At 36.2% G+C, this 25506-nt stretch overlaps 1 protein-coding gene across 1 annotated transcript in view; it reads left to right on the forward strand.

The window, feature by feature from the left end:
• BMPR2 (bone morphogenetic protein receptor type 2) overlaps positions 1–25506 on the forward strand; it is a 161413-nt gene that overhangs the window by 125418 nt on the left and 10489 nt on the right. The window contains exons 4-10 of the mRNA XM_047773262.1: positions 6728–6838; positions 7849–7940; positions 10531–10761; positions 11625–11739; positions 16275–16435; positions 18296–18443; positions 23868–24004. Coding sequence (XP_047629218.1) covers positions 6728–6838; positions 7849–7940; positions 10531–10761; positions 11625–11739; positions 16275–16435; positions 18296–18443; positions 23868–24004 — 995 coding nt within the window. The remainder of the gene's footprint in view (positions 1–6727; positions 6839–7848; positions 7941–10530; positions 10762–11624; positions 11740–16274; positions 16436–18295; positions 18444–23867; positions 24005–25506) is intronic.

Raw genomic sequence — 25506 nt, forward strand, 5'->3', positions numbered from 1 at the left:
CTACTGCTTTGGCACAACAAGATCGGCAGCATCAGTGCACTGTGACACAGGTTCTACCCCTAGCCCAGCACAGCAGGTTAAAGGTCCAGTGTTGCTGCAGCTGTGGCTTAGGTCGAGACTGTGGCTCAGACCTGATCCCTGGCAGGGGAGCTCCATATTCTCTGGAGCAGCCAAAATTGAAAAAAGAAAATGTATGTGTATATATATATATGTGTGTGTGTCATGCATTTTATACAAAACTGTTTAAGTTAAAAAAAACCTTTAATTGTAGATACTTATTGGCTTCTTTTCCAACTTTTTTTGATTACACATGATAATCATTTGTCAGTAGCACTGATAGGCAAGGGAAATTGCCTTTCTTTTGGAATAGGTGGAAATAAGAAGCTTGGTTTTGAGTTGTTTACATATCTGTTAAATATTTATTTGGGAATATAAAATATATTTGTCAAAAGAAGCTACATGTACGTGAATTGATTAATGGAGTATCTAATCTACGTATTTCAGAATTCAACTGCTGTATCTCCGAATCAAAGAAATTTTCCTGGTACACATGATTCTTCCTACAAAGCTAAACAATTATATCTGGTCAAGGGCAGGGATCACTTTCCCTATGTTCCATCTTAAAGATTATTCAAAGCTTCTATGTTTTATTTTATTTTTATTTTTTCGTCTTTTTAGGGTCACACCCGTGGCATATGGAGGTTCTCAGACTAGGGGTTGAATTGGAGCTATAGCCACTGGCCTGGCCTACGCCACAGCCACAGCAACGCCGGATCCAAGTTGAGTCTGCAGCCTACCCTGCAGCTCGTGGCAACACTGGCAACCCACTGAGTAAGGGCAGGGATTGAACCTGCATCGTCATGGATACTAGTCGGGTTTGTTACTGCTGAGCCACAGTGAGAACCCCAAAGCCTCTAAGTTTTATATCCTCAACACTGGTTTAGAGAATCTAAATTTGTTTCTGCCTGCCACAAATTCCATATTTAAGAATGTCTTCATTTAGACCAAATATAAAACATAGTACCTCACATTTCTATCCCTGCAGTTTTTCTCATGGATTTTCTACATCTGAAATGTACAGGAGAAGATATCACTTGTCTTTTATTCCAGGTAAAACCAAGACCTATCTTCTTATGAGGCACATTTAAATCACATCCCTTACAACTTCTGTCGATGGCTTAGTTACCATTTTTCAGACTAGGCATAGCTCTTCTCATTTCAGCTCTTTTAAGTTTTCTTTTGATAGTAAAAGAGCATATAATAACTACAAAATCTGTTGAATTCCACTGCAGAATAAGATGACTGTTGTGATTTTATGGATGCCCTCTATAAAAGATTTTGATCCCATTATTTAAAGATAGTAACATGTTTATTAATTTTGCTGAATAAAATAGAGATCTTTTGCAGAAAAAAAAATTGACCTGATTGTGTATTTCTGATGCTAGTCATTGCTTTGTAATCTGTAAATGTCATTAACAAAACTATCTACATATTAGATAATGCTGAACAGGCCATTGTTTGAACAGATACACACATGTGAGAACCATTCTTTGATTTACAACTATGTTTATTCCTTACAGAATCTAATTTTTGCAGTATTTATGATCACTGCCAAACTTCTCATAAGTATCATCCCAGAAGTTTTGGTTTCATATCAAGCTGATTTATCTGCCTCACTGATTTTTCAGCAGCTCACAGCTATGTTGAACAGTTTAACTGTACTTAAGAACATCTTTTTTATGGTTTTGTCTCCTTCCCCTTATTCTCTAGTTCATTCTAAAAAAATCCTTTGATTATTTTTTGTTGAGGATTCTTCTAAGATGTAGAACATTCCTGAACATATGTCTTTGCACACTTATGCATGTTTCTACAAAGTCTACAACTAGGAGTAGAATTACTTAGTCATAGGAGTAGAATTACAACTAGGAGTTGAATTACTTAGTCATTGGAGTAGAATTTACTTACGCATGTTTCTACAAAGTCTACAGCTATGAGTAGAATTACTTAGTCATAGGAGTAGAATTAGTAAGTAATATCAATTTTAGTAGATAGAGCTAAACTATTTCCAAAGAAATTGTACCAGTTTGGATTATAAGCCAAATATGAGCATTCTCATTGCAGCACTTTTACTCATAATAATTATTCATGGAGTTTTTTTTAAAGGAGATTAATACATGGTATCAATAATTAATAATTGAGAGAGTGTGGTAATAAAGGTCTTCGCTGCTTAGAAAGCTAGTGGGCATGGTCAAATAGTCTAAAATAAGGTAACAGATAAGAATACAAAGGTGTCGCTAATTATTTTAAATGTAACAAATGGACTAAGTATTCCAGTTAAAAGACAAAGATTGTTTGAATTGAATTAAAAGTTCATTGTTTTGTCTTTTTGCCATTTCTAGGGCTGCTTCTGTGGCACATGGAGGTTCCCAGTCTAGGGGTGCAATCGGGGCTGTAGCCGCTGGCCTATGCCAGAGCCACAGCAATGCGGGATCCATGCTGCTTCTGCAGCCTACACCACAGCTCATGGCAACGCTGGATCCCCAACCCACTAAGCAAGGCCAGAGATAGAACCCGCAACCTCATGGTTCCTAGTCAGATTCGTTAACCATAGCCACGACGAGAACTCCTTGAATTAAAATTTTAAAACACAGTAGCATCAACATGCAAAAGAATGAAGTTGACCCCTACCTGTCACCATACACAAAATATTAATTCAGAATTGTTCTGCCACCTTAACATAAAAGCTAAAACCATAGAACTTTTAGGGGAAGACATAGGGTTACATCCTCATGACTTTGACCTTAGTAATGTTCTTACACATGACAATAAAGCGTAGACAACGAAGGAAAAAAATAGATAAATTAGACTTCTTCAAAATTAAAAATATTTCTGTTCCAATGGACATATCAAGAAAAAGATAACCTATATGCTACGGCATGAATGAACTTTGAAAACATTATTCTGAATGAAATAAGCCAGACATAAAAGAACAAACATTGCGGAGTTCCTGTCGTGTCCCAGTGGTTAACAAATCTGACTAGGAACCATGAGGTTGCGGGTTCAATCCCTGGCCTTGCTCAGTGGGTTGAGGATCTGGCGTTGCTGTGCGCTGTGGTGTAGGTCGCAGACATGGCTAACATCCCGAGTTGCTGTAGCTCTGGTGTAGGCCGGCAGCTACAGCTCCAATTAGACCCCTAGCCTGGGAAACAGTGGCTGCCTTCTCACTGTCCTACCATGGCAGAAAGAGAAAGTAATAAGCTCTCTCTTGTCTCATAAGGACACTAATCCCATTGCAAGCCCACTCTTATGGCCTCATTTAAACCTAATTATCTCCCAAAGGACCCATAAGTCATCACATTGTCAGTTAAAGACTTCAACATACGAGTTTTTTTTCAGCATGTGAGTTTTAAGGGATTGCAGTTCAGTCCATAGTACACACTACTGGAACCTATTAATAACAGGAGAAACAGTGTGCTGGGGGTTGGTATATGAGAACTTTCAGAACTTTGCGTAGTTTTTCCATAAAACCTAAACAGCTCGAAATAAAGTCTATTTAAAATACTAAGAGCAAGGCTGAGGACTGCACATTTAAACTTCAGAATGATTTTAAAATGGGTGACATATTCTTTGATATTCACTGCAATAGAATGCTAAAATTTTATAGGAACAGCCATGTCAAATCAGCATTCACCATGGAACACCTTTTGGTCTTTCTTCTGCCTTCTTAGAAATTCTCTTCTTTACGTGTCACTGTTTTCCACTATATATCTTTGTTTTTCCTTCTGCCCTCCGGTTTTCATTTGCTACCATTTCTCTTTTTGACCTTAACAGATCATAAAAATAAAATGTGAGCGTCCATATTAATGTCTATAATCTGATTGTCTTATACCATAATTTAAAGCTTCAGAGTTACCTTAAAAAAAATACAAAGTATCTGTCAGTCGGTGATATTCGTAGTCAATAAAGGTAAGATCAATAAGCACATAAATATTTGTGTTTATCTCACTATAGTAAAGAATCTGTCAGAGTCCCCATTGTGGTGCAGTGATAACAAACCCAACTATTATCTATAAGGATTTGGGTTTGATCCTGTCCTCACTCAGTGGGTTAAAGATGTGGCATTGCCATGAGCTGTGGTGTAGGTCGCAGACACGGTTTGGATTTGGCATTGCTGTGGCTGTGGTGTAGGCCAGCAGCTGCAGCTCTGATTCCACCCCTAGCCTGGGAGCTTTCATATGCTGTGATCGAGGCCCTAAAAACCAACCAAAGAATCTATTAATTACTATTTAGTTTGTGTGTGTGTATATATCTGTGTTTTCCGTGTGTTGAAAATACAGTTTTTCTTTTGAGTAGTCAAATAACTAAAATCGGTTATTTTTTTAAAGGTAAAACTTATATGACATAGAAATAACCGTGTTAAAGTGTGCCATTCAGTGTATCCACAGTGTGTGCAACAACCATCACCTCTATCTAGTTCCAGAATATTGTCATCAATACAAAAAGAAATTCTGTACCTGTTAAGCAGTCACTACAGATTTCCTGTACACCCTAACCCCTGGAAACTGCTAATCTGTTTCCTGTCTCTGTGGATTTCCTTGTTCTGGGTATTTCATCTAAATGGAATCATAGAATATGTGACCTTTTGTATATCCACTGTATGGATAACCAGCTTTTGTTTATTCATCAATTGATGAACATTTTTGTTGTTCCCACTTTTGGCTGTTGTGGTTAGTGATACCATGTACATTTCTGTAGAAATTTTTGCTGGAACACTTGTTTTCAGTTCTTTTCTGGTATATGACTAGGAGTGGAATTGCTGGGTCTTATAATGCTAACTTTAACCTTTTGAGGAACTTCCATAATGTTTTCTACAGTACCCGCACCATTTACATTTCAACAATAATATACAAGTGTTCTAATTTGTCTTCACATTCTTGCCAACACTTTTTTCTCTTTTTAGATTGTAGTCATTGTAGAATGTGTATGAAATGTCTCACATTAAAATGAGGTTTTTTATATAGTTTCCTTATAATTTATTCTGTATGTTAAAATAGTAATATACAATTATTAATATGTTAAAGTCTATTAAAATCCAGTTAATGTCCAGCAGATTGAAAGAATATTATAGTGAGTCAACAGATCCTTCTGTAAAAATACTGTTTCACATTTTAATATTTAATTGTGCTTAATTTGACTGAAAAATACATTCATTTAGAACAGGAACGCCCATCAGAGAAACTCTTTGCCATGCTTGCTTTTGCCTTTGCCAAAGAAGCTTCTAGTTTGATACAAAATAATGTCCCAAGTGAGAAAGATTTAAAATACCATGTGCTTGATTTTGATAGAGTACAAATAATGATTCAGTAAAGATATTAGCAATCATCAGGCCTAGGTTGTGGTCATTATCAAGTACTGCATGAGTACCTCCAGTTAAATGAATATGAACAGCTATTTCCTAAGATAATTCATTCCATTTTAGACAGCTGTTTATAAACCATGAGTTTGTCTTTATGAAGAACAACTAATAACTGCTGTCCTTGAACACACACTGATTGCGTCTTGTTATTATTTCTAGCCACAGGTGCATATTTTGTCATGAGTTATCATATCCCCTCAAGTTTTCTCTTTTTCCATGTTGGACTCTTAACTGTTCTTTCTACCCATCACATTTCACAGTTCTTAAACCTTCACTATTCTACTTGCTCTCTTCTAGATGTGCTTCAGTTTGTAGACAACCATTCTAAAGGGTGTTTCTCTAGATATGATCCAATCCACAGAATGTAACTAACACATAAAATGTTCTAACCGGCCTGCGATTTAGACATGTGCATTCTCTTTCTGCAAGTGAATAAGCTTAGGCTTAGACAAAGAAATATTCTGAAGGTCATAGACTGTGTGGAAGAACTGAATTTTAAATCCAGTTGAGGTTTAACTGTCTGCAAAGCTATACTCTTTTCATTAGTAATCATAGTATCAATATGGATAAACAACTGTCATTTATTTCATAGGTGGACTCCTGCCTAGGCCCTAACAGAAGACTTGTGAGATAGAGAGTACTGTTTTTCAAATGAGAGAATTGAATATCAGAAAAGTCAGTTATCTAAAGGCTACTGAGAGAGTAGTAATAGAGTGAAGATTTAAAACCAAACGTGAGGAGTTCCCATCATGGCCCAGTGGTAACGAACCCAGCTAGTATCCATGAGGATGTGGGTTTGATCCTTGGCCTCTCTCAGCGGGTTAAGGATCCAGCATTGCCGTGAGCTGTGGTGTAGATTGCAGACGCAGCTCGAATCTGGTGTTGCTGTGGCTGTGGTATAGGCTGGCAGCTGCAGCTCTGATTGGACCCCTAGTCTGGGAACTTCCATATGCCGTGGGTGTACTCTCCCCACCCCACCCCCATCCAAAATGTGATTCCAAGGACTGTTCTCTTAAATATTATACTGTTCTGTTTGTGCTGGTCCATGATGTAGTAGATTTCAGTAATTAGGAACACAACTACCAGGAGTTTCAGTGTTCTAGGTCTATACAAAATAATCCGTATGATTAAATAAATATATATATGTATGTATATATATATAAATTGCAACTATTGCAAATTTATTAATTTTTTCATTTCCTTTGATGTAAAAACATTGTTGATTTGACTGTATATGGAATCATTCTGTCGGTATTTAACAAAATATCCACAAATGAGGGATGATTATATTTAAAATTTGTTTTCTTTTAGGTCCACCTCATTCATTTAACCAAGATGAGACAATAATCATTGCTCTGGCATCAGTCTCTGTATTAGCTGTTTTGATAGTTGCCTTATGCTTTGGATACAGGATGCTGACAGGTAAAAATATAACTTTTTGTTATTTATTAAACATGGCATTTAATCAGAGTTCATTTTCTTAAAAAAAAAATTGTTGTGCTAAAAGACATCTCTGTGCTGTTGTAGCCCCAGAGCCATCCTTCTCTCTTAACAAACTTTTTTCCCCTTAGTTCCTGTGAAAGATTTCAAACATATGCCAAAATACTTATCACTCAGCTTCCATGATGATCACATCTGTGTATCATCATTATTCCCATTCACTACACCCTTCCATGCCACTGGATTATTTTGAAATAAGTCACAGGTATCACTTACTTATAAATATTTTAGTATCATCTCTGAAATATAAGGACTTAAAATAACCACAATACCATTTTCACATCTAAAAGTAATTCCTCAGTATCATCTGAAGTCCAATTGGTTCTAATAATCCTTAGGTTTGATGAGCTTTTTAGAAAATTAGCACCTATTCATTCATTTGAATAACTTTAATAAAAACTTTTTTAATGTTTCTGTAGTATTTCTTAGGGTTTTATATTGGGTCTGCTGCTGGAACCATCATCTGAAATTCATCTTTCATCTTAATTTATGGATGATTCCAATTTATAATTTTTTTTTTGCCTTTTCTAGGGTCATACCCGTGGCATATGGAGGTTCCCAGGCTAGGGGTCCAATCGGAGATATATCTGCCAGCCTACGCCAGAGCCACAGCAACGCGGGATCTGAGCTTCATCTGCAACCTATACCACAGCTCACGGCAATGCCGGATCCTTAACCCACTGAGCGAGGCCAGGGATCGAATCTGCATCCTCATGGTTCCTAGTCAGATTTGTTAACCACTGAGCCACAGTGGGAACTCCAGTTTATGGATGATTCCTAGTTTAGTAAATAGTTTTATTCCCATTCACATTAGGCATAAGCCTTGCTGTCTGTCCTTCTGTAGATCTTCTTTTTAACTCTAATAGATTGTAATAAAGATTTTCATTTTAAGAGAGCCACACTTTAGCAGCTTCTTTTTGCAATTCCTCTAGGAGATCGTAAACAAGGTCTTCACAGTATGAACATGATGGAGGCAGCAGCATCAGAGCCCTCTCTCGACCTGGATAATCTGAAACTGTTGGAGGTAAGATTGTTCTTAGATTATGGGCTGCTTTTTCTTCTCTCATAGTATATATGGCACAGTGACTTCCTTAGTTCACTAAATCATTCCTTTATTCAGTGAACATTTATTATCAATTTTAGGCCAAGGCCTATTCTAGGCACTGAGAATACTGGTGAACAATACAGATGTCCCTCAGGAGGCTTATATTCTAGTGGGAGAGAGTCTACAAGTGGGTAAATAAATGAAAGTACAGTTGACCCTTGAACAACATGGGTTTGAACTGTATGGGTCCACTCATACATGGATCTTTTCAATAGCAGATACTATAGTACTATACTACCCACTGTTGCTTGAATCTAAGGATGCAGAACTGTGGTATGATACATAGGATTCACATATATATGGAGTTTCAATGCTAAGTTATATATGGATTGGGGGCTGTATGGAGGGTGGGTTCAAAGGTCAAATGTACATTATTTCAAGTAGTAGTAAGTGCTGTGGAGCAAAATAAAACAAATGAGATTTTTAAAAGTTAGGGAAAAGGGTTTATTAAAATATATTAGAGGAGTTCCCATCGTGGCTCAGTGGAAATGAATCTAACTAGCATCCCTGAGGACGCAGATTTGATCCCTGGCCTTGCTCAGTGGGTTAAGGATCCAGCTTTGCCATTAGCTGTGGTGTAGGTCACAGACACAGCTCGGATCCCACCTTGCTGTGGCTGTGGCATTGGCTGTCAGCTTCAGGTCCTATTTGACCCCTAACCTGGGAACCTCTGTATGCTGCAGGTGCGGCCCTAAAAAAAGAAAAAGAAAAAGAAGAAAAAAAGGTCTTACTGTGATATATGTTTTTATGGTCTTTATTAGGATCAATGAACTATATGGTCCACAAACAGAAACTATTAAATAATAGAATGATATAATAGACTATCTAAAACGTTTTAAATTTAAGAATCTTCTGTTTAGAAGAAAAGTTTAATAAAAGTTAAAAAAAATTCAGTAAAGGTATTTCAATACACAAAAAATTGATAAACAGCTGTTATAAATCAACATGAAATAGTCCATTAAAAATAGACACGAGATGAACTGTCAATTCACAGAAATGAATATGCCTAATAAATGTATAATAAGATGTCTAATTTACTAAATCAGAAAAAATAGTAATTAAAACTATTAGATTTCATCCTGGACAGAGTAAAAGAAGTACTCCCAAACATTGCTGATTTAACTTATATTGATACAACCAATGTATAATAAGATGTCTAATTTACTAAATCAGAAAAAATAGTAATTAAAACTATTAGATTTCATCCTGGACAGAGTAAAAGAAATACTCCCAAACATTGCTGATTTAACTTATATTGATACAACCTTTCTAAAGGGCAATCTATCTGTTAAATTTTAAACTAGAAATAGTGAATGAAATATAACAAATATCTTTAAATCAACTATTGTAAATTCCCTAGACCATTTTCAATAAAAGTTCAGACAAATTCTAGAAGCCAAAAATGAAGAGAATAGTTGCATCTTGTTGGAGTTTTTGGGGTAACTTTTTATTGTATTGTATTTTACTAGATATTGTGAATGTTTATATTGTGGAGACCCTGTGTTCTGTTAGGTTCTTCTAAAGTATGTTCATTTTATTGTTTTATTAGGCGATTAACTTGGTTGGACATGTTCCAAATCATGTCTCTCTTTTTTTTTTTTTTGGCTTTTTAGGGCCGCTCCTGAGGCATATGGACGTTCCCAGGCTGGGGGTCTCAGATTGGAGCTATAGCCACTGGCCTACACCACAGCAACACTGGATACCAGCCAAGTCTGACTTACACCAAACTCATGGTAACACCGGATCCTTAACCCACTGAGCGAGGCCAGGGATTGAGCCCACAATCTCATGGTTCCTAATCGGATTCATTTCCTCTGTGCCACAGCGGGAACTCTGTAAATTCATCTCTTGAGTGGAAGTTTATTTGCTTTGTCTTTAGCTGAAGTCTATCCCATGCATTCTTTGGGGTCCCACTCTCTTGATTCTCCTTTCTGGGTTCTCCCTTCATTTTCTAGCAGCTATGGTTGCCCAGATTCTGTACCGTAGTTCCTTGGGCCAGAAAGAGTATAGATTTTCTATTGTAGTTTTAGTAAATTTGTTTGTTCATTTGTGGTATGGAATAATATCTTTCTTCAAAACAAATTTACAGCTGATTTGCCGGGGTCGATATAAAAGTTCTTTAGGTGAATGACCAATGCAGGTTTCAGCCTGCCCATAGGATAAAAGCAGTAAAAATGGATAGCTCATCTTATGCCATTCCTTTCTTCTAACTGTTGACTCCTCTCAGCATCTACCTACTTTTTTTCATTCTCTAGCATTTTTAGTTTTCTTTTTAAAATTTTGTTCTGTGTTTATAGTTGTCATCCATGGGAGGGCTAGGTCTGGTCGGAGTTCCTGAGGCATGTCATGTAAGATGCTGACTTTATTAGTTTCTTGATAATACAGTAATTTAAACCAAGCAATATAGAGGTGGTATATACCTATGGATTTATACATTATAATGTAATATATTTGATTGTTCAGTTGTGATATGAAATAATACATTGCTTTCTTCAAAACAAATTTACAGCTGATTGGCCGTGGTCGATATGGATCTGTATATAAAGGTTCCTTAGATGAACGTCCAGTTGCTGTAAAGGTGTTTTCCTTTGCAAACCGTCAGAATTTTATCAATGAGAAGAGTATTTACAGAGTGCCTTTGATGGAACATGACAACATTGCTCGCTTTATAGTTGGAGATGAGAGAGTTACTGCTGATGGACGCATGGAGTATTTGCTTGTGATGGAGTATTATCCCAATGTAAGTTTTTCACAAATGCTAAATGACATTTATATGTAGTCAGATTTGCAGGAGGACCCCTGTTATAAAGAATATTGCTAGTTTGCAAAGTGATTATTAATTGTCTACAGTGAGATAAGGATCTTAGACCAGAATGTGACGGAAACTGTTTGATTCCTCCCTCTCTTTTTTTGTCTCTCTCTTAGTAAGGCTTTCTTGATGAAGGAAGCAATACTTTGGAAGGCAGCTATGCTAACCACTATGCCACCAACACCTCAAGGAAGCAATACTTTGATTGACATTCATTCTTATGCACATTCCTTATCCCAGACTGGCAAAAATAGTTTGTGGAGTAGCATTGACACATATATATTTTTATAGGCCTTTTGTTTTCTATTTGTAAAACAAAATAGTGTAATTTGTATTTGTACTGGTAAGAAATACAGCATAAAATGTAGGGAAGACTTTTTTTTATCCTCTATTAGTTGATAAATCAAAGCAGTATTTATTTATTTATTTATTGGCCATGCCTGTGGCATATGGATGTTCCGTAGCAAGGGATCAAACCCACCCCCTAGCTGCTGCAATGAGAACACCAGATCCTCAACCCACAAGAGTGTGCCATAAGAGAACTCCTAAAAGAAGCCTTTAAAATTAAGTAACTTTATAATTTTTAATATTGGAGAAATAAGAATCGATAATATTTGTTTTCCTTTCCATCCTCTCTTTCTCTCTCTACCCACAGAAATATATTTCTTTAAGATTCTGAAATGTCATAATTCATTAGATCTCCATGAAATCCTAACATACAGATCCTTTTTATACAGCTGCTAATTTGTCTCATGTTCTAGTTAATTAATTCCCACCCCCCTTTTTTTGTACAGGGATCTCTATGCAAGTATTTAAGCCTCCATACAAGTGACTGGGTAAGCTCTTGCCGCCTGGCTCATTCTGTGACTAGAGGACTGGCTTATCTTCATACAGAATTACCTCGAGGAGGTAAGACAGTGAATAGAGGATCATGACAACCATGTGGGGCCAAAATTCATATTTTCATATCTTCACAGTAAAGGTGTTTTTTATATCCTAACAGATTTATTATCAGCCAGTTGTTCAAAAGATCTAGCATGAGAAAACATTTGAAATTTAATAAGGAAAATAAGAAAAAGAACTTAAGCACTCCAGGTGGGGTCATAGATTCCACTGAGATTTTAATTAAAACTCTGAACATTTTCCTTCCTATAAAGATACATGTATGGGCTTATTTTTCAAAATGTTCTTTTGGTGTTCTTGCTGCACAGAAGTGAGTTAAGAATCTGACTTCAGCAGCTTGGGTCGCCCAATGCAGTGGGTTAAAGGACCTAGTGGCAAAGGTTACAGTTGCGGCTCAGATTCAGTCCCTGGCTGGGAAAATTCCATATGCCGTGGGTGCAGCCATTAAAAAAAAAAATGTTCTTTTGATTGTAAGAGTTCTCAGACCCTTTGAAGTTCATCTGTGGACCTTGGTTACAAACCTCTTAGTTAGGGTGTATTCTATTTTCCTTGCATTTATTTTGCTTATTTAAATAAACTACAATGGATTATCAGTTCTTTAGTTTTATATTACATGAATTCCATTGATCTTTAGAATAAAACCAAAAATTTTTCTTTTTTTCGTTTTTGGTGTGCTTGTAGCATGCGGAATTTCCTAGGCCAGGCATCTGTAACTGGAGCCACAGGAACCTCAAGCAGTAACAATGCCAGATCCTTAACTGCTGGGCCACCAGGGAACTCCCAGGTGTATCTTTGAATAAATCAGTGCTTCTCTTACTTATATTAGGTTTGTCTGAATCTTATGATGGGGGTAGAAAGTAACAAGTTTCAATGAGAATGAAATCTTTTTTTTTTTTTTCAAGTAAGAATGTAGGGAGAGTTAGTAAGACTCTAGAGAGAGTTAGTCTCTTTATATATAGTTTATGTTTTTAAGGTCCCCTTATTGTCTGTCAAGCTATATTCGATCCTCAGAGAAAAGGAAAAGGAAGGAATTGCCCCCTTTTGCCTCCAGCAGTTCCACTCCCATGCTTATGTTTTGTTTCCCAGAACATAGTCCATGCTTTCCTACCATTTTTAACTGTAAGGAATGCTTGATATAATTTGTTTTTGATTTTTTAGTGGGGTGCATCACTGCCTCATAACACTAAGTTCTATAACTAAATAGGAAGAAGAGAATGAAGGTATGGTGAGGGTCAGTATTTGCCAGTGTGTCAGAACTGTATGATTGTGTTCCTTGCCATAACTACAGTTTTATTCAGCCTTTATGCACATTTTTGCTAGTATTTCGAAGGGTATTTTTGTATATTTGCCTTTTCACATTGTTTCAAAATATACCTCACATTGCAGGCACCTCTAAATTAGCTTTGCTGTGTTTGTGCTTTCATCCTTACAGCATTTTCTTGTCATCCATTTTTTTTTTCAGTTTCTCTATGTAATGAGAATTTTCAGTGTATCACTTTTTTAAGGTCTTTGTTCCATTTTATAATAGCATGGATCGTCTTTTCTTTTCTAGCTGCTGCTTCATATATAAATAACTTTTCCTGAATAATTTATCAGTTCATTTATCTTGAGATCTTACTTTTGCTGAATACAGAATTGACCAATATTATTGCCTATGCCAGCAACTTAATGCACTTACTTTAGTGCTTTGGCACTAAATTTAGATTGTGTTTTCTTACACTTAAATATTATAACTTCTTTAAAGAGCTGGCATAGCACAGAACTTAAAATACCATCCTAATCCCCCTTTTCAAGGCTTAGATGATTCAGCAAGGTTTCCAGTCAAATATTGGCTGAAAAGAATGGTCGTCATCAAATATGAGTTTTATTTATGCACTGGTATTATTCTAAAACATGACTTGATATTAATCACTAAATAAGTTAACCTTTTTAAAAATCAACTATTTGTATGCTATTTATAAAACAATAGTATAATAACTATATGGATTTTTGGTTTTACCTAATTATTAAAAAGTATTCCATCTGCACTGTCCTATTTCAAAACATTTAAAGTATTCCCCCTTTTTTCAGAGAACTCTGTTCTTCCTGGTATCTTCAGATAGAACTTTGTGTTTTAGCATAGAAATTTTTTAGTAAGGAATAATATTATTATTACTTATTCAGCTATTTTTTACATCAGGAAAAAGAGCAGTTGAAGCTGTTTGTTTGGTTCTCCCTATGAACGTTTTTCCTAATGATAATGTCAGTATAACATTATCATGAAAAAAATCTAGGAAAGAAAGAAGATAGGTAGATTACTCAAGTCTTACCAGAAATTACTATTAACTACCTTAGGTACATCTTTTCAGGTCTTCCGCTCTACATGTATGTCTGTGTGTATACATAGCCACAGAGAGACTATTTTTTGTTCAGGTTTTATTTTTTAACATAATATTGTGTCCCACTTTCCCATGGGTAATTGCCAATTGCTAAATGTAGCACTATTGCCCAGGGCAAAATCATTACATGTTCTGCCCCTTTTCCTGAAAACCATAACCCCCTCCCTCAATTAAAAAAATTAAAATGAATATTGAGGGGAACTTTGAGGGGAAAAGAAGTCTCGAAAGGACAGTATATAGTTCTCCCCTTTGCAGTGGTGATGAATCCTATCTTGTCTCTTCTTTTCTCTTCTTTTTCCTTAATTCCTCTCTCACTCCTTCCACCTTTGCTTCCTCCCTGTCCTCTTTTCTTTTCATTTTTTTCTTTTTCTTTTTTATTATTTTATTTGTCTTTTTAGGGCCGTACTCGTGATACATGGAGGTTCCCAGGCTAGGGGTTGAATCAGATCTGTAGCCGTCCACCTATGCCACAGCCACAGCAATGCCAGATCTGAGCTGTGTCTGCCACCTACACCACAGCTCACAGCGGTGCCAGAGCCTTAATCCACCGAGTGAGGCTGGGGACCGAACCTCTGTCCTTAGAGATACTAGTCAGATTCATTTTCGCTGAGTCACAATGGGAACTCCTCTTTTTCTTTTTTTAAAGTAGCAGAAAGTATTACCCTATTTTCCCTCTAGCCAGCTGTCTCGCTAACTCATTACACATTCTTTGCCTTATTAACCTGGTTTTCCTAATCTGTGAAATAGTTTAAGTATTGATTTGGTGTTACTATACAAACATTTTCCAACGTCTCTGTAAATTTTCTTATATAAGTATCAGCTCGAGATTATACCACATATGCTTATGTTGTGATTTTATCCAGAGTAAGAAATGCAGCTCTTTTAGGGGTTGAATGAGCCATGTTAGTACAGTCTTTGGATGGCTGAACCAGGAAGTGGGAAGAGGAGAAAATAAGAAAGAAATCAACTCTTAGAAGACAAAACTTGATAACTGCTTTTTTTCCTTCCAATTGTGGTATTGCTCTTTTTTTCCCCGCATTTCAAATGAATCATTATCGTCTATCTTTGGTTTCATTTTTGGCGAAATTGCCATCCTATACATATTAATGACAGAAATAAATACAATCTTTTTTTGTGCCTTAATATAAATTCTCAGTGAACTTATCATTGACTTTGTTCTAATATCCCTAGTCCTTTCTATACCCAGGGAGTTATTTTAAATGTCAGGAATTGTACTATAGAATTTTCTTTCATTTTAAGAGTTTTGGTTTTGGAGTTCCCTGGTGGCTCAGCAGGTTGAGGATCCAGTGTTGTCACTGCTGTGGTGTAGGTTTGCTTCCTGGCCCCAAAAGTTCTGAATGCCACCAGTACAGCCTCCAAAATAAAAAGAGCTATGGTTTTATTTCAATGTAAGATTTATATAAGGTTTTCTTATAAAGATAAAAAAGTTATGGTTTTGGTTAGGGGCTTAGATTAGATTTATTCTTCCAGCCAATAATCATTTACTGTGTTCCAAGCATTTTGAATTCAGGTAAAATGTGTTCTCTCTCTGCCTTCATGGACATATGGTCTACTGATAAACAAGTAATAGAATGAGTGTAATACTGTTTAGCTTCTCTGTAAAATCAGGAAACAGTTCCTTCATGTATCTCCTAGTCCATTGCAAAATTATTTCTAGTTTGATTTTAAGAACTGTGGTGGGCTTTAGGGATGTCCTAATCATCAGGGCAAAACTTGAATGTTCTCTCATAGGTTTGATCTGTTAAGCTCTAGAAGAATAGTATAAGATACATATACCAGTTTTGGAGCCAAGTCAGTTTTTTCAGTAATAGTTGTTTTAGACAAGTTGTCTTTTTGCTGTTGTTTATAACAAATATTCCTTTCTCTGTTGCCTCCTTTTGCTATCCTAAAAATGAAGGGGGGGGAGTAGATGTTAAAATTAGAAACAACAGCATGTTGGCTGTCAATTGCAGATGAATGTTTAAAGCTTAATTATAAATGCAGTAGAACTTAGATTGTGAAATATAGTAAAAATAGTGAGAATTGTAATTCGAAATTTTGATATATCTTCTATATTTATATAGCCCTTATTACCTGTATGCTCATTTCATGTCTAATAGTTCTATTTAAGTGTTAATAAATATTTGAAAATTATCCAAACAGATCACTATAAACCTGCAATTTCCCATCGCGATTTAAATAGCAGAAATGTTCTGGTGAAAAATGATGGGACCTGTGTTATTAGTGACTTTGGGCTGTCCATGAGACTGACTGGAAATAGATTGGTGCGCCCAGGGGAGGAAGATAATGCAGCCATAAGTGAGGTGAGTGTATACAGAAGTATCACAATGACATACTTTGAGAACATAATGAATTGCATTTAAAAATTCAGGACAATTATCCTGTATAATACCAATTATAGCATATTAGGAGTTACAAAATAAAGAAGGCATAACATGAAGATTATCAGTTCATTGTAGAAATCATTGCCATTCCAACTCATTTTTTTTTTTTTCTGGCCACGGACCCAGCACTGAAAGTTCCTGGATAAGAGATTGAACTCATGCCATAGCAGTGACCTGAGCTGCTGTAGTGACACTACCAGATCATCAGCCCACTGTGCCACAGTGGAAATCCTCAACTCATTTTTCACGTGCATTTGGAGGAAGTTTGTAGGAACTGATTTTTTTTTTTTTTTTTGGTCTTTTTAGCAGCTGCGGCATATGGAGGTTCCCAAGCTAGGGATCTAATTGGAGCTGTAGCTGCTGGTCTACGCCATAGCTACAGCAACACAGGATCCGAGCCACGTCTGTGACCTACACCACAGCTCATGGCAACACTGGATTCTTAACCCACTGAGTGAGGCCAGGGATCAAACCCACGTCCTCATGGATGCTAGTGAAATTTGTTTCCGCTGAGCCATGATGGGAACTTCAGAACTGATTTCTGATAAGTTAAATGACCAAGTTTGAGATATGACAGTCACCTTCTGGATAATCACTGTTACAATGTGGAATATATCCTTCCTAACTTTTTTCTAATTACATACATGTCTAAACATACATACATATTTTTTGTTGTGAATTTTTAAAAATATTAAATGGTGTACATATTGTTTTACAGCTTTAAAAGGTTTTTTAAAGAAAAAATTGCTAAGATGAATTTATTAAAATTAAAAACTTCTGTTTTGTGAAAGATACTGTTAAGAGAATAAAGAAATAAGCCACAGACGGAAGGCAAATATTTGGAAAACATATATCTGATAAAGAACTTTTATCCAAAAATATAAAAGAACTCTTAAAACTCAACAGTAAGAAGACAAGCCAATTAAAAAATAGATAAAATGTCTAAACAGACAGCTCATTAAAGAAGATATAGATGGCAAATAAACATAAAAGTTACTCAACATCATCATTAGAGAACAAGATACCTTCGTATACCTATTTGCATAGTGAAAAATTTGTTGGAGTTCCCGTCGTGGCGCAGTGGTTAATGACTCCAACTAGGAACCATGAGGTTGTGGGTTCGATCCCCGCCCTTGCTCAGTGGGTTACCGATCCGGCGTTGCCATGAGCTGTGGTGTAGGTCACAAACGCGGCTCGGATCCTGCGTTGCTGTGGCTCTGGCGTAGGCTGGCTGCTACGGCTCCGATTAGACCCCTAGCCTGGAAACCTCTATATGCTGCAGGAGTGGCCCAAGAAATGGCAAAAAGACAAAAAAATTAAAAAATTTTTTTTAAAAATGAAAAATTTGTTACATGATAACAGATGCTGTTGAAGATGTGAAGCAACAGCAACTCATTCATTTTTGGTGGGAATGCAAAATGAAATAGCAAACTTTGGATGACAGTTTGATAGTTTCTCAAAAAGCTTAACATGGTCTTACCATTAGATTCAACAATTTACTGAATTGTTGGCATCCTATATTCAGACAAAAACCTGCACCTAAATGTTTGTAACAGCTTTGTTCATATGCCAAATACTGGAAGCAACTAAGATGTCCTAAAAAGTATATTTTATAGATTTTTAAAAAATCAGGTATAGAAAGGTTCAATGACATGCTTAGGTTTGGATAACATATTGACGTATTGTTCACTTGAAATTTATGTATAATTTCTGGTCTAATCCATGCCTTTCAGAATATGCTACATTCTTTTCCTGAAAAATATCACTCTAATTTATTAGGTTGGCACAATCAGATACATGGCACCAGAAGTTCTAGAAGGAGCTGTGAACCTGAGGGACTGTGAATCAGCTTTGAAACAAGTAGACATGTATGCACTTGGACTAATCTATTGGGAGATATTTATGAGATGTACAGATCTCTTCCCAGGTAAAGGAACTGCTGTCAAAAATTGAAATATGTTTTGAAGTGAAGCAGTTATCTTTTTTTTTTTCTACCTATATAAAATAAGTCAACTTTAATCATTTTACTTTCATTTAAACCTTTTGTTCATTGCCATCTAGTGTTCAGAAATATTACTACCAGAAGGATGTGAACCAGGAAAAGTTTTTAGAAAGGACTCCATAGTTGCATCTGTAATTAATTGCTCATAATCGCTTGTCTGTCTTCAGTTTGGTCTCTGATTGTTTTAGCAGTCATTGTTTTCCTTATGCACCTTTTCAGCATTTGAGAAGCTGCACTTAACAGTGTTTTCTGAATTGACGCAATAAGAAATTAGAAGCAGTAAGTTATCCATCGGAATACTTTATCTTCCTTTCTTTTTGTTTCATTCTCCTCTCTTCCTTTATTTTTTTTCCCTTAATTCTCCCTTCTGTCTTTCTCCCTGCCTACCTGCCATTCATGAAGGAACACTCATTTAATGTGAATGATTCTTTGAGGCTTACTTGAAATAGCCAGACAAATATATGCTTTTCCTCCTTTTGTTAATATTATATCACTGCCATTATTGTCATATAAAACCTTAATAATAACAACCAATATGTTGTTGCATTATATTCTTCTAGGTGGTGTACAAAACGGTTTGACATGTATGGTCTGTATCTTATAGGAATAACACCATTAAAAGCATAGGAAAAGGAAGAACAATCAGCTGAACCAGCTTTGGACTAATTTATGAAATGGAACTATTAAAAACAGATTAGTAGTGGGGTTGAATTTTTTTGCTTTAAAAAGAGTAAGGATTTAATAATAGTTCATAATTTTAAAATATAATGAAATAAATTAATAATTATTTAGATTGCCTACAAGTCAATCATTTATTGTTTAGAATATTTCGCAGTTTGGAATTCCCGTCATGGCTTAGTGGAAACGAATCTGACTAGCATCCTTGAGGATGTAAGTTCGATCTCCAGCCTCCCTCAGTGGGTTAAGGATCCAGTGTTGCTGTGAGCTGTGGTGTAGCTTGCAGATGCGGCTCAGATCCCACATTGCTGTGGCTGTGGTGTAGGCCAGCAACTGCAGCTCTGATCCGACCCCTAGTCTGGGAATCTCCATATGCCGTGGGTGTAGTTCTTAAAAAAGACAAAAAAAAAAAAAAAAGAAGAAGAAGTGTATTTCCCAGTTAATTGGAGGTGCAGAGTACTTATAAAGTGTTTTTCTGAAAATAGCAGTGGTCGAAGTACTATCATATATTATCGGAGCTTTTGAACTTTGGGGAACTTTTAATTTCTGTTATTAGAACTTTGACCACAGATTTTTTAAAAATTCTAATCCTGAATTTTTGGTTTTTAGAAGGATTTCTGACTAAAAGGATTCTTATGTCAGCATTAGTCAGGACATTGTTATCAGCAACATTTTTTTTTTTTTTTGAAGATTTTCCATATCTGTAGCATCTGGAAGTTCCCAGGCTAAGAGTCGAATTGGAGCTGCAACTGCCTGCCTATGCCACAGCCATAGTAACACTGGATCCTTAACCCACTGAGTGAGGCCAGGGATCAAACCTGCATCCTCACGGACACCATGTCAAGTCCTTAACCCGCTGAGCCACAATGGGAACTCCTCCGAAACATCTTTTGAACAACTGTTGCATTCAAAGTATAAGTATTGCTTTTCGTCTGATAAATAATAAAGAGCAGTATTAGATGTTTGAAATGGAAAAGGCAATTAAATCTTATTTGCAGCAGATTGTTTTAGAAGATATGTGGGATGGATTGAAATAGTACTAGAAAGAGTTTTAAAAAAGGAAAAAGAAATTGAGGCTTTTTAATGGATACAGTTTGAATTTGGAAAGATGGAAAAAGTTCTGGAGATGGTCATGATGGATGCACAACATTGTGAAATGCACTTAGTGCCACAGAACTGTACACAAAAATGGTTAAAATGGTAATGTTTATATTTAACCACAATTTAAAATAAAAATAAAAAAAGAGCTGCATTAAGATACCTTATAATCTTGGGTATGGAAATGAGGAAGAAGAGGCATATGTGAGAGAAAGTAGAGGGAACAAATCTGGTTCTGTTTAGCTATTGAAAGAAAGTCTACAGAATTGAGAAATATTCAGAGGTCTGAGTAACAGTGAGGGTGGCAGCTAGGAGCTTAGGAAAAAAGTACTGATTTACATGATAAAGATGAGAACTTTGGATGGGGTATTGATGGACAACTGAAAGAAATGGTTTTTTGAGAATTTAATTGATCTGAGCTGCTTCTGTGACCTATAACACAGTTCACAGCAATGTTGGATCCTAACCCACTGAGCACGACCAGGGATTGAACCTGCATCCTCATGGATACTAGTCAGATTCGTTTCCCCTGAGCCACGATGGGAACTCCAACAAATAAAGATTTTTAACTAAGATCAACATGATTATTTGGGAATAGTCTACACAGAAGTGGTTATTGAGAATTTCTGAGTGGATGTACTTCTCTAGGAGAACAAATGAAGTGTGAGAAACATTGGTAAAGACTATTAGGGGTCCCTTCCCCCCCACTATAGATTAGTGAAGAAGACAAAAGAACAGAAAAAAAGTGAGAAAGCTGAGAAATAATGGAAGTCAGTGTTAGAAACTATTAAGAACCAAAATTGATAGCATTAGAGTTAATTGAAAGGTCAAAGGAACTAGAACAGAGGAATGATATTGAAATTTGAATAGGAGGATGTCATTGGTATTCTTAGAGTAGTTTGTAAGGAATGGAGAGGATAGAAATATTACAGAGTGTAGGAGGAAAATAGTGTTAAGAAAACACAGGCCTAGGACACAGAGTACTCTTAAAATTTTTAACAGTGTAGGAGTTCCCGTCGTGGCGCAGTGGTTAACGAATCCGACTAGGAACCATGAGGTTGTGGGTTAACGATCCGGCGTTGCCGTGAGCTGTGGTGTAGGTTGCAGACGCAGCTCGGATCCCGAGTTGCTGTGGCTCTGGCGTAGGCCGGTGACTACAGCTCCAATTCAACCCCTAGCCTGGGAACTTCCATATGCCGCAGGAGCGGCCCAAGAAATAGCAACAAAAAAAAAAAAAAAAATTTTAACAGTGTAACGAGGTGTATGAAGTAAGGGTTCCGCAAAATATTAATAAGCCTAAAGAATAACATATAATAATAATAATAAATTTTTATAAAATATTTTTAATCTATAACTCACATGCAGCACATGCTTTATTATTAAATGGAAACAGTTTATAATGAAGGCTGTCTCTTTCTGTAAAATATTAATGATATAAATTAATTAGGTTCTATATTTCCAAGGAAGAGAAGGAAGAAAGAAAAAAAAAAAGGCAAGAGAAAGAAAAAAAAAGAGAACAAGTATAATTTTAAAAAGGGACTATATATAATATATATATATAAAATTCCTGACTGTTTAAGACATAATTAACAAGTAACAAAATGAGAAACAGGTAATAATATCTGATATTCCTTTATATTTCATCTGTTGTGGACAGTTTGAAAGAAAATGGGATTGTAAAACTTCCTTTGAGCAATCCAGTGAGCATAAAGTTTTAAGGAAATCCAACAGGACCAACATCTTCCGTCATGATGATGTCATTAACGTTCATCTCTGTGTCCCCAGTGCCTGATACTAAGTTAGCTCTAAACAAGTATTCCCTGAACAGTTAGATTTAGAACCATGAAGACTGAGTAGAAATTTGATAATTCTTAATGTCATTCCATTTGCAAAAAAAAGATCGTGCACCAGATTTATTTTAGCAAGTTTTCTAATTATAATTTAGACCTGATTAAAACAATTAAGATTATAATATTTTATATTGAACCAGCATTTGAAGGGAAAGTAGTACTAGGAAGGTGTGTATGTGTGTTACGTGTATGTGTTAGAGAGATAGAAAAGATAATAGTATCTTAAAGTTCACAGGTAATATGGGTTAAGGCTTTAGCATATGAGTTCCATGAAAGAAAGTGATACACCACTAATTGTCAGGATTAAATACTTTAGTTTTGTCTTTCAAGTTCAATGTCGATGGTTATTGATCTGAAATAAGTATCTGCTTAAATATTCTTTGAGGATGTGAACATATCATTTGTATTTATACATAGTGCAATATTCCAAACAATTTGGTCTATGCCACATAAATTACAGAATTAATCTTTGTAAACCTTTTTTAATATTGGTAGAGGGCAAGTATATAGTTTTTTTTAATTCAAGTTGAAATATAAAAGTTCAATTACATACTTTCTTATCTCGGTCATTTTAACTTTTGTATTATCTCCATGTGAGTGAGGTAAAGAAGCCAGACATTGCCATTTTGCTGACGGGAAAACTGAAACACAGAATAGTTAAATAACTTTTCCAAGGTAGAGATGAAGCCAAGATTAAAACCTAAAATGCCTTTCCTCCATCCTGGTATTCTTCCCTCTGATTTATCCTTTCATTTTAATAGAGTAGGGAAAGGGCAAGGGGACAGGAAGAGTGTCTCCCTTGTGTTCTTTGCCAAGATTTTGATTAAACTATTGGTTTTCTTTCTTTTTTTTGCGTTTTAGGGCTGCACCAGTGGCAAATGGAGGTTCCCAGGCTAGAGGGCTAATCGTAGCTACAGCTGCTGGCCTACACCACAGCCACAGCAACGCCAGATCCCAAGCCTCGTCTTCAACCTATACCACAGCTTACAGCAATGCTGGTTCCTTAACCCACTGAGCAAGGCCAGGGATCGAACCTGCAATCTCATGGTTCCTAGCTGGATTTATTTCCACTGTGCCACGACGGGAACTCCTGATTAAACTATTGGTTTTCTAAATGTTGGTCCCAGAGGTATTCTGTGTGGTTCAATATGTTTATTAAGTTTAATTTGTTCACATTTTATAAAAATCATAAAGCTCTTATTACAGGCAGCTGATTGTGCATATTGGTGATGAATAGGATTTTTAAACAGAGGTAGAGTAGTTAATGATATTTAAAGATCCTTGATCTAAATAATGCTTATTAAGAGAAATTTTGAAAAAAAAATCAGTATATTGATTTTTCTGTCAAATGGTAAGAAAAATTTTTGTGATATTTGACAAATCTGGCTAGACTGTTATAGATTCAATGATGTAATGAGACACAGCTGTACCAACCATCCACTTATATTAAGTTCTATAGAAATGTTTGTTTTGGTCTATGTTAGACTTTCTCTATGGGATATGAATTCAAACATTTTTTAGTGTTAACATCATGCATGTAATAATGTCCCCTCGATTCAGTAATTCAGGAACTATTTAAAAATTACTATCTTTCATTGAAACTGTTTTTTAATGTATCGAAGACTATTCTACGTAAGGCTTTTATTAATTATGCATTAAATCCCACAAGTTCTTTTTATGACAATTAGAAATTTTACTCTATCCTTTTACAAAAAATTCACAGGTGAATCTGTACCAGAATACCAGATGGCTTTTCAGACAGAGGTTGGAAACCATCCCACTTTTGAAGATATGCAGGTTCTGGTGTCTAGGGAAAAACAGAGACCCAAGTTCCCAGAAGCTTGGAAAGAAAATAGCCTGGTAAGGAAAACTAAATTATTCAACAAAAGTCTTGTGACCGAATATTTTTAAATGTTGTTTGAAGCAAAACTAGACTTAATAATGATAGTTTTTAAAGTTGTCTAATGCTAGAAATGCAGCTTATTTTGACTTGCATTGATGGTTCCTAGCTGGATTTATTTCCAGCTAGGAAATATTTTCTTTTCTTTTCTTTTTTTTTTTGCTATTTCTTTGGGCTGCTTTACTGTTCACAGGATATTTATTTATTTTGTCTTTTTGCTATTTCTTTGGGCCGCACCCGCGGCATATGGAGATTCCCAGGCTAGGGGTTTAATCGGAGCTGTAGCCACCGGCCTACGCCAGAGCCACAGCAACGCGGGATCCGAGCCGCGTCTGCAACCTACACCACAGCTCACGGCAACGCCGGATCGTTAACCCACTGAGCAAGGGCAGGGACCGAACCCGCAACCTCATGGTTCCTAGTCGGATTCGTTAACCACTGCGCCACGACGGGAACTCCTGATGTTACATATTTTCAAATTCTATAGGGTTCAGTTTATTTTCTTCAAGTATGAAGTACTATTTAAAGAGACTAACTGTTGTAGCTGAAGTTTGCCATATTGAGTAATAGCTGGAATAATTAACATAGTATTTTAAACATTATTGAAATTCCATTTTATTTGCTTGAGAGCAGTATCAAAAATGTTAATTAGTGCAGACGTAACATATTCAGTGGCTAATAGAAATTTAAGCCACACCAAAAAGAAACCAAGCTATAGCCTCTAAATTCTGCTTATTAAAAATGCAGTTCACAATGCTGTAGTATTTTCAGAGGGTCCTACCATTTCAGTAAATTGTTACTACAACACTAAAAACATCTTTCAAACATTTCCATGTAACACACATATCCATACAGTCTCATATTTTTTCTTTAACATAATTAGGATCATCTCATTATCCATCATCATTTCTGAGGCTTATTTTTTTTTTACTTAGTTTTTCATGCAGTACCTATAGATGTACCTCTTTGTTGCCATTTGGTCAGTATCCATTATATATCATAATTTTTGAATTATCCCTTATTGATGACAGTACTCTGTATTTCCAGTTTTTTTTTTAGGGCTCACCCGAGGCATATGGAAGTTCCCAGGCTAGGGGTCAAATTGGAGCTGTAGCTGCTGGCCTACACCACAACCACAGCAACTTGGGATCTGAGCTGCATCTGTGACCTACACTACAGCTCATGCCAATGACAGATCCTTAACCCAATGGAGGAGGCCAGGGGTCGAACCTGCGTCCTCATGGATGCTAGTCAAATTTGTTAACTGCTGATCCACAACGGGAACTCCTTTATTTCTGATTTTAAACAACTTACTTCTTTTTTTAAAAAAAACTACTGCCCATGGCATGCAGAAGTTCCTGGGCCAGGGATTGAACCTGAGCCTCAGCAGTGACAATGCCAGATCTTTAACCACTAGGCCACTAAGAAACTCTAAACAACTTTCTTTTTGGGAGGGGCCACA

Source organism: Phacochoerus africanus, chromosome 3 (assembly GCF_016906955.1).
Source record: "Phacochoerus africanus isolate WHEZ1 chromosome 3, ROS_Pafr_v1, whole genome shotgun sequence".
Taxonomy (NCBI): Eukaryota; Metazoa; Chordata; class Mammalia; order Artiodactyla; family Suidae; genus Phacochoerus; species Phacochoerus africanus.